Raw genomic sequence first — 10,815 nt, forward strand, 5'->3', positions numbered from 1 at the left:
TCTGGGCCGTGAGAGTGATTGTTTAATAGTACCATCAGCTCTTTTCCTCGGATTTTAATTTTTGCTTTGCATTCGGCGTGGTTAAGCCTTCTTTCACATTCAAACGATACAGCATCATTTGCTAAATTTTTCTGCTTTACATAAACATAATCTTCGAAAACCACTTTCTCCTTTCCTTTATTACATTTTAAAAATAGGGGTTTTATTTTCTGGGGATTTAATATCCGGGGTTTTCCCAGGAGGATTATTGTCCGAAAGGGATTTTACATTGGGGTTTTTATCCAAGAAGTTATTGTCGGGGCTTGTTATCCAGGAGGTTATTGTCCTAGATCCAGTTAATCCTAGCTTTATCCGACTCACGAGCTTTAGCCGTAACATATACTAAAATAATAAATTTGGATTATTTATGCGTATTATATTCTGAATATAAGAAATAAAATGAATTTCCAACAAACTAAATAAAATTTTAATGATTTTAGGAGAGTTATTTTAACAGAATTGAGGGATTTTTTTTACTGAATATATCAATACTTCAACAGGAAGCACTTTCTATGTAGCCTACTTCATTCATAATTTATTTATATATTCAATTTAAATTATAATAAATAAACAGATAAATTATCATAATTTTCATCGCATTATCCACTCATTATCATCCGGATAAAATGCTCATAATCAACATAACCACTGGAGTCCACTTGATCCACCAACAACATATCTACTTCATCATCCGTTAAAGCTTCGCCAACTTTAGTCAAAATATGGCGCAGCATTATCGAATGTATCTTGCCAGTTCCGTGAGGATCGAAAAATTTTAAACCTTCGATAAAATCTTCCTCTGTTTCCTTTATACGAAAATAATTTGCTTCTCGAAGGATTGGTAAGAATTCTTCTTTGCCGATCCTCTGACCATGGCTTAAATTCCTGCACAAGTATCTTATCTCTGTGGCAGTGGGATTGAATCCCATGGCTCTAACCGCATTGCCAATTTGGTGAGTGCCTATTTTTCCATCTCCTTTATCGCTAAAAAACAGAAATATTTCTTCTATATCCGGTTTCTTGTATATATATTTTTTAGTTTCCGTCATTGAACGAAGGATAGAAAGTATACTATCAAGTATTTAGAATATCTGCTACTTGACAATTCTTTAGATTATAATAGTAGGTTGATTAAAATTAATTTATTTTATATTGTTGATCAATACAATAATAAACTCATTATAATTGTTACTACTCAATTATAATTAATGCAGAAACAACCAAATGCGGAAGAAAAACTTTAAAATCGATGTTACTTCTTACGCGAATTGAAAAAAGTGTCCGTTAGAAAATGGACTCCTATTTCTTAAAAATAAGAAATAGTTTGTTCTTTGCAGAGACGAACGAGATGAAATTCCATTGTGAAGTTGCCGATTTAACCAAAAAAAATAGCCAAAATTCACGTCAGGACGATAAGCGGGTCGAAAAGTCACATGTGAATGCAGTTTGGACATCGAATCGTGATTAAGAATCCGTTTATTGAAGTAAAGAAAGGCTTGCAATAATTCTACAAAAAATTCTTCTTATAAAAAAATCCCTTCTAGAAAATTCTTCTTCTAGGAACAGTTCTTAAGATTAGTCTTTAGTAGTTTCCAGACAGTGGCGTAGCAAACATAACTGGCGCCCGGTGCACGACACTTTATTGGCGCCCCCTCTCCTTCAGAAACACATAGTTTTTCTTGGAGACCATTTGGGCGCCCCTCTGCGAGTGGCGCCCGGTGCATGGTACTCCCCTTGCACCCCCCTCGCTACGCCACTGTTTCCAGACAGGATCCGAATGCCACTGATCCAGTCGGCGATAAGTCCCTCAACGATTGAGTGTGGGTGAATCGATAGTCCGGTTGAATCTCGGGTCAGACGAGAATATATTTTCAAACAAGTATGCAATTAAATTAAATCAAATAACCATTGAATACGTGGTTACAAATCTCAATCTTTCCAAATCTAGAATCAGAAAATATGACTGGCTTTTCACGCAGCACTTATAGTTGTCTAATCGATGAAAGATCATAAGCAAATACCATATAAGTTTTCTATAAGAAGAAAAATTCATTTTTCGCAGAAGTGGAATTTAAAAAAATTTCAAAACACTTTTCCAAGTAAAGGGAGCAATTAAAGTTTTGCCGAGACCTACACCTATTCTAGAAAAATTCGGTGTGTGTGGATCCGGACCTTTTCGTCACATTCACCATGAGTTTAACCAGGCACACAATAGGGAGACGTGCTGTCTGGTGATGGACGGAACTCCACAAAAAATTCCTGGAATTCAGTTCAAAAATCCAATCTGCGTAAGTGTATCTGAAAGAATTGCCAAGTTAGTATTGCTAAACATTAGACAGATTCTCTACAATTTGCTTACTAATTTCTCTGATGTCTTTAACATGATAAACGCCAGCTAATTGAAAAATATCTTTAGTTTCAATATATGATTTACTGCCAGTCCAGAAATTAAAATAATCTTAATTGATATCCATATTGTCAACGATCAGAAAAGTACGATAAATAAAGCAAAATATGCTAGAATTTCGTCATCAGATTCGGCCAATTTATAAAAATCAAAGTCAATGATTCCCGTTGATCATGACTTTGATAAAAGAAACGAAGATTCACGAATCCGATGAGTCTGATTCTTGCGATTTCTCAGTATTGTGGCCGGAAAATGACAAGAATCGGCACTTATACACCCCGAAAATTAAGGAAATATTGTAAAGATCCAACAGTAAAGCGGAGTATTTAATTACAAAAAAACTACTTAGTTACTATGACTAATGAACATGCTTATTACACACCCAGCCTATTTAATTAACCAAAATGCATTTCGAAAGTCATGGCCATTCTGGATGACTTACCCCTATAAATTGATGCTATTTTTACTAATAAGAAATAAATAAATTCTTTAAGACTTTCTAAAATTCTTTAATTCTTTCTATGAATAAAGAAACCTTCTAAGTATTTCATACATTCAAAATATATAGCAAAAGTGGCCCTCTCCATACAAGATCTCGACGGCCCTATTTTGGAGATTATCGAAGATTGTAATGGAGATTAGTAAAATGGATAGTCTGATGAAGGTACGAGGGATCTGGTGAAGGGGTAGGATCTGATAATACAAGAATTATCAGATTTCATCCCTTACCGTCAGCCTCATTGTAGACCTAACCGAATCGATGCATAAAAAGGATCATTTTAATGCCCAAAGGAAGAGAGGGTTTAACAAAAAAATGTTCTTAAAATAATTATCGTTAATTTGAAAGTACGTCAAACGTTTTTATTTTAAAAAGAATCCATTTTTTTTCTTAAAAGATAAGCTAAGGATCACGTCAAAACGCTCTCATGTAAAATAATGGAATTTCGATGATAAATACCTTCTATAACATGACAGACAAATATCAAACGTAGAGGAAAGAAGTAAATAAACCAAGCAAATAATCAATAAAAATATAAAATGGTGAAAACAGAATTTAAATATAAAAAGAAAACACCTAAAATAATTTATTATTACTATTTTTATTTTTATTTGCATTTATTATTTAAAAAAACATTTATTTTTATTATTTAAAAAAACAGAAATTCGACTTGATAGAATTATTCTACATAGTTTTAACATATAAAAATTAAAGGTTTTGCAGATAGAAAAAAACCTTAACTATAACAATAATAATATTAAACATTAATGGAATATGAAGTTATCATACTTCCCTGAAGATTTATTCCCTATCGATCATGCTGCTAATCTCTGGATTTTCTCCATAATTTACATTTAGATTGTAATATATGTAAGTATATTAAAATATTCCTATAATTTTCCAGGGCTTAAATAAAAAATTAATTCTAAAATAATTAATTTATTATATTCAATATGCTATAAATTATATTATTTAAAGAGAGAAGATACAGCAGATATAAAACGCATTATTATTCTATACTATCTAAAAAAATGAATTTACTAAAATATTTATGAGATATTTTATCAAAAAAATATAGAAATTTTTGTATGTGAGGCAATTCTTTTTGAAAAAATATAATAATAATAAAAGAAAAATTCATCTGATTCATGGTTGTCCATGCGGAAATCAAATTTATGATATATAATAAACATAAAATAAATCTTTTACAGGGAAAAATAATATATATAAAATTTATTTATTTTTTCAGAAAGAATAATTTAAAATTATCATTTTTTTTTTATATTATTTATAATAAAAAAAATAAGTAAATAAATTAGAAACTTATCCAAAATATAAAATATGAATTATTATTATTATTTATTTCCTGTTTATACACTGTATATATATATATATATATTATATATATATATATATATATATATATATATATACTTTTTAAATCAATTAAAAATTGTTCTTGATAAATAATTTTATTAAGAAATTAAACTAAATTGCTATCTTAATATATTTTAAAAATCCAACAACGAGTTACTTAACTTTCTCGGCAATATTTTCTGGCGCCATCTGTTATCATATTTTATTTTTAAAAACTTTTTATATTTTTAATTATTATAAAATGGAAAAATAAATAATTTTGAGGGTAGTGACGGGTTTATAAAAAATTGTAAATGCTAATAACAAGTAACACCCTACTGGAGATACACACGACCCCATTATCTCCCCACCCCTCGACCTTTAACCACAAAAATTTAATGGTATCAATCCCCTAATAAACAAATCTTCCTGCAAAATTTCAGAAAAATTCGACAAAAAGAATAGGAGTTATTAAGCTTCAAGGAGAGTGAACAACATCGTGCTCCCCACACACTAATATCCATACATACAGAAAAACCCCCGAATTTTTTTTGCATTTCTCGACATTTGAATGTGCCCTAAGTCCAAAAATGTAAAATTCCTGAGGGTCATTTTTTGACCGATCGCCATACTTTCCCTCTGTTATATACAACAGCCGGAAAAGTAATATAAAAAGGTAAATAAATCCTATAATTTAATATATGCATTTATAATAAATATATTTTAAAATTATTATTTTTATTTCTTGTTTTAATAAATATGTTATCATTAACAGTTTAATTTATTAAGACATTAATAAATTATTAATTAAAAAAACTTTATTAATACTTTAAAACTTTATTATTTATGACATTCTGCAAGAGATAAAACAACAATAACTTAATTATTAAAATAAATTATGTAATTAATTTAATTAAATATATATAAAATCAAGATAAATATATTTTCAATGCATATTAATAATTCTTTATTATATATAATATTAAATTTATAACAGCATTATATTTAACATTATATACACATTATTTAATATTATATAATAAATATTGTATGATATATATGTGTGTGTGTATATATATATATAGGCTATATAAACATTAATATGATTTAAGATTATAAGAGTAATTTTAGAAATAAATTAACGATAATTATAAACAAATTATTCAAGCTTTTAATAAATAACTCATAAAATTATTAATTTTATTTTACACTTTCGTAAATTAATTTTTTATTAATTATCTCAATAAAAATTATATTTTAAAATTTTAAATATATTTTTTTAAATAAAATTATAAAAATAATAATTTATTAAATTGTGATTTTTTAATTATATTTTAATTTTTTAAAATTAATTTACTTAAAAAAATTAACTTAAGAGTATTTTTTAATTAAAATTAAATGTTATTTTTAATCATTTTTAATTGAAGTTTTAGCCAATTTCTTCCCTTATAAGAATATAATTTATTTAGATATAATTAAATCACGTTAATCTATTTAAATACGTATTAGTTCCAGTTTATAGTCAAGATAATAATAATAAAGCAGATTTATTTATTTACTTTTTCTTATTAATTTAATAATATTACATAAATGGCACCTTATAAATTACATTATCCAATTTTTTTTTCCTCCTTACATTGTCCACGTGTGTAATAAACAGAAAATAAATATCCTTTACAACTCATAAAACCCGTCAAAATCCATTTTAAAATGCATAGAAGCATCGAAATAACCTTCGGCTACTTGCCAATTAACATTTTTCAAAAATATATTAAATACTTTTTTTTATAAGAACAGTATAAAAAACACGTGCTATAAATTAAATCACTGGATTTTTTTTTTAAATTTAAATATCCTTTACGTCACACGATGTCACGATGTGACGTAAGATGTATAAACTACGTAATTTCCTGTAAATTATATTCTTTAAATCGTTTGGATTGTATTTTGTGATGTATAAACCGATTTTCGAAGGATAAAAATGTTGAAAACAAAATGTCAAAGGCTCATCCGACTACCTGTGTTACCCTGGTTTAACCCTTTTCGATAGAATGGGATCGTTCCATTTTAACTTTCGAAGATGGCTGTTTTAACAATACTTTGCGAATTTAATTTTTATATTATTATTATTTTTTTAAATCCTCGTTTTAATATTCTTCGAAGCTAATATTGTACATTAAATTTAAATTTTATTACGTCTTAATAAAATTAAGCTATCTAAATGCATACAACACACATATTATGCTTTGCTTTGCTTTTAATATATATTTTTAATAATATTATTATTATTATTTAGATTATTTTGTACCGATTTAAAAGGTGAAAAAGTAATAAATAAATTATGCATGTTATAAAAAGTAATTTAATTAGACGTCACTGCTTGACAGTTAAATTTAAATTTTTTATAACTTCGATGATTGGTTATATATTTAATCGATTTTGCATCACCTGTCGGGGGAAATTTTTAATTAATTTTTTTTTGTTTACAATTTTAAATAAACGAAAAAATAAATGAATAAACAAATATTTTAAAAAAATCGTCTAAAGTTTTATTTTCTTTAAATATTCATATAAATTAATTTATGTATTAAAATCATTTTAATTATTTATTTTTAAGTTTTTAGAATGGATGTAATTATAAAGTAATATATATTAATACAATAAAAGTGAATGTATAATATCGAACGCCGGTAGCGCGCTTTGTGTCTAAGCAACACCAAAACAGATATATTTCTCTGAAAAGACGTTAATAAAACGCGATTTAAGGATGATTTACGTAAAATATAAGTTTGAATTGATTTATAATTAATTTTTTAATACTTTTATTACGAATTTACTCGAATTTATAAAAGAAAGTTTAGCCGCATCGATGCACTCGATCACTGTTTAGTATTGTTTCTTAACGATCTTTAGCGAAGTAGCGACGTGTAAGGTATAAACAGTTGAAGTTTCTCATACTTTACAATGTCCAGAATCGTACTAAATAGTTTCTAATTAATTATTTCTTGTTAGAAAATAGAAAAATATTATAGAAATCCAATAACAAACACAGTTTGCATGTAGCATCCAGTCAAACCAGACAGATACGGCTCTAGTTCGCAGGCGCTTGTCCCAGCTCTCCCGAAGGTCCGCTTTGAATGTATATGTAGAGGAGGAATAGTGGCGGCTCTTTCATTATACACCTTACTTACCTTCAGTGCGATCCTCGTCGTCTCCAACAGAAAATGACAGACACGGAAGGTGCCACTACAGGTAATTCTGTACCACCGATACCAAAGAAAAGTAAAGGTAGAGCCAGAAAATCAAAAAATGCACAGAATCATCCTAAGATATCGGAGATGGTTATAGAAGCTATTACGGAGCTGAAAGAGCGCAATGGATCTTCTCTACAAGCAATTAAAAAATACGTCGGAGCGAATTTTAAAGTGGACGTCGAGAAACTCGCACCATTTATTAAGAAATATTTGAAAACTGCAGTAGTCAATGGTGTCCTGATGCAGACAAAAGGTCACGGAGCTACCGGTTCCTTTAAATTGAGCGTATCCATGATATCTCAAGATAAACCAAAAAGTCGGGAGGAACCTAAGAAGAAGAGTAAGAACGTTGTGGCTGCTAGCAAAAAGGGTGCCAAACCGAAAAAAATTGTTAAGAAAACGAAAGTAAAAGTGGAGAAGAAAGTCAAAAGTGCCAAAACTCCTAAGAAACCGAAAGCGAAACCCGTTTCTAAATCCAAAAAGAGTAAGGAATCGAAGAAGAAATCCAAGAAGTGAGATTTATTTGAATTTTCTCACATTTGTGTAATATAATGGTGAGTTATAGTGATGATTTTTAATAATTAAAAAAAAAACATTATTTAAGTTTTAACTCTTAAAAAAGTTTTTTAAACTTAATTCTGTGCGTTTATACTGTCAAACAGTAGAAAATGTAAATACATGTAAATATATTAACATGTAAAATGTGATAACGTGTAAATATATCTTTAGTATAGCAGGAGTAACTTTTAGATAAATTTTATATAGAGACTTCTATATAAAATTTACCTAAAAAGTAACATCTACTGTTTAGCGATTCATATTTAATGTTTAATTTACATTTTAAATGTTTTGTATGTAAAAAAAAGTTCATTGATTCGTATTCAAATTAGTAAAAAATGTTGTCAAGAATGTTTTCTAAGAATAATGTGACAAATAAGGGTCCACCATGTGTCAAAATATAGAAATTTGTACTCGAAATCCATTAGTCATTAAAATAATGATAATGAACGATTTTATAAATAATTATTAAACTTTTTGAGTAAATCAATTGTGTGACGTTTTAGGAAAAATGCTGTTAAATAAAATTTAATGATAATTTTACAGAAAATGCAGCAAATGGTTTTTTTTGTAAACTGTAAAAATGCTCTGAAAAGCAATGTCTCGTGTATAGTTTAAATGCAATTTTTTATATAAAAAATTTAATCGATTTAAAAAATTTAGTAAATAAATATGCATATAAAAATATGTAAAATTAACGAGATAATTTAATAAAAATATTGACTTTAGTGAAGTCGAAATTTTTTTTTTTTTTTTTTTTTTTGTTAATTTCATACTGCGAGTCGATTCTGCAGTGCGTGCGGTATTAATTACAAATCTATAAAAACAAGCGCTTCTACTTTTAACAATAATTAATTACAATTTATTATTGTTAAAAGTAGAAGTGCAGACGTTTTAAATACAGACATTTCAGGAACGGAAAATTTATTAATATTGCTAGTAATATGCTTAACGTGTAACGCGAAGCGACGCGTCGCGTCATTTATCTATGAACGATAAATGATGGTAAGGAACAATTACTGCTTAATTGCAGTAATTTGTAGTGTATTCAGCCTTCGAGCTACTTGTGTCCGTCGATTATATCGTTACATTCTTATATCCGGTAGTAAAACAGGTTCTTTTAGAGTTGATTTAGTACATTTTAGCGCAGATATGTTTCCTCTAATACTTCTAAAAATGCCATCTTTAAACATATGATGAAAGATATCACGTTTATAATACCGAAAACTGATAGTAATAGCAGTTACTAATATAAATACTAAGTAAAATTAATATTTAAAATTTTTATTTATAAATGTTCTCATTAAAATTTCATTAAGCTGGAAAAATCGATAATTAAATTAATAGCTTGAAGTAGATAGCGAGCCGTACTAGTGCTTCCATCTGTTGAGAAACGATAAAATTATTTAATGTGGAATTTTTTTCGTATGTTATCACACATTAAGTACGACCTCTCTTGAGACACGACACATGACACCCCTCTATCTGAAGGTTAAAGGGGTGGGGACCCCTTTAACCTTCAAAATTTAATAGCATCAATGTTCCATATACATAAGCTACCACGCCAAATTTCGTTTTCTTATTCCGTTTTTTGGGGGTTCAGGAAGTCTCAAAACGGAGATTTTCAAAAAACCTAGTGTTAAATTTGACACGATTCCAATGCTTTCCCGTGTTATGTATATATAACAGCCGGAAAAAATGCATTTTTAAATATTTTTAATTTTAACTTATCGCTACAGAATATTTCGTCTTGTTTAGAAACGTGTGAATCAGTGGCATAGCGTAGTGGGGGCTGCAAAATTTCACAATAAATAATAATAATATCTTGTAAAAATTTGAACCTGTACAATACACAATAATGATGATTGTTCTTGCTGAAAAGTTCTTTAGAATTACTGTATATTTTAGTCTTTTAAATTGAGATACCTAAATAAGGGAGCGGCGAAATTTTCTTCCGCCCCGGGCGGCTGACACCCACGCTACGCCACTGGTGTGAATAAAGGGTTAATGAAAGAAATGTCATGTTATTTACTTTCAAAATAATAATAAAAAAACTAAATAGGGTAATTTTGCAAGATTGTGGATTCTAAAAATAAAATTATTTCTAGATTAAAACAAGTAAATATACTCTTTATATCCGACTTCGAGAGACTTAATCAGGCAGACAAACGAAGTAACGAACAAATACTAAACTTTTATTTTTTAACAATTCCATTCTCGACAATTCCAAAACATCCAAATGCATTTCGCCTTTGCAGTCAGGCCTCGTCAGTGGATACAATTAACTGTCGGTTGCTATTCTTTTTATGCTGGGTGATCTCTTCCCAGCACGCATCTACATTCACTCCAGTATTCAGATTTATCATATTTGCATATGATATGATACAAAAATGTTCAATAATTCTTCTTTTAATACAATGTTTAACTTTATATAATACTGTATTTTAACATTATTTCTGTCTATTTTACAATTAAATCTACTACAATGTAAATACCACGGTACTTCTTATCTTTTTAACCTAATGGCTGCTTCATGTTCTTTTAACTGTATTTCCAATTTCCTTCCTGTTTCTCCAATATAATACTTTGGTCTAGACATGTACACGATAATCTATAAATAACGCCTGCAATTTCTAGTTGTTTTTTTCTGTATATTTTGATCTTCATTATTTATAACATTAATTATATTCGTTGTCATATTT

At 28.3% G+C, this 10,815-nt stretch overlaps 2 protein-coding genes across 2 annotated transcripts; one reads left to right on the plus strand and one right to left on the minus strand.

Annotated features, from left to right (window-relative positions):
- Nucleotides 1-638: 638 nt before the first annotated feature.
- On the minus strand, nt 639-1,088 carry LOC136974336 (myosin-2 essential light chain-like). The gene has a single exon (XM_067269191.1). It carries the CDS (start codon nt 1,086-1,088, stop codon nt 639-641), a length of 450 nt encoding a protein of 149 aa, XP_067125292.1.
- A 6,380-nt stretch (nt 1,089-7,468) lies between these two features.
- Nucleotides 7,469-8,841, plus strand: LOC136974296 (histone H1-like). The gene has a single exon (XM_067269134.1). It carries the CDS (start codon nt 7,526-7,528, stop codon nt 8,069-8,071), a length of 546 nt encoding a protein of 181 aa, XP_067125235.1. The 5' UTR covers nt 7,469-7,525; the 3' UTR covers nt 8,072-8,841.
- The last annotated feature ends 1,974 nt before the right edge of the window (nt 8,842-10,815 follow it).

Source organism: Centruroides vittatus, unplaced genomic scaffold, assembly GCF_030686945.1.
Source record: "Centruroides vittatus isolate TY-2023 unplaced genomic scaffold, ASM3068694v2 contig_347, whole genome shotgun sequence".
Lineage (NCBI taxonomy): Eukaryota > Metazoa > Arthropoda > Arachnida > Scorpiones > Buthidae > Centruroides > Centruroides vittatus.

Bases quoted from the DNA above. Each gene is read 5' to 3' on its own strand.
- LOC136974336 (XM_067269191.1), bottom strand. From the start codon at position 1,088: ATGACGGAAACTAAAAAATATATATACAAGAAACCGGATATAGAAGAA.
- LOC136974296 (XM_067269134.1), top strand. From the start codon at position 7,526: ATGACAGACACGGAAGGTGCCACTACAGGTAATTCTGTACCACCGATA.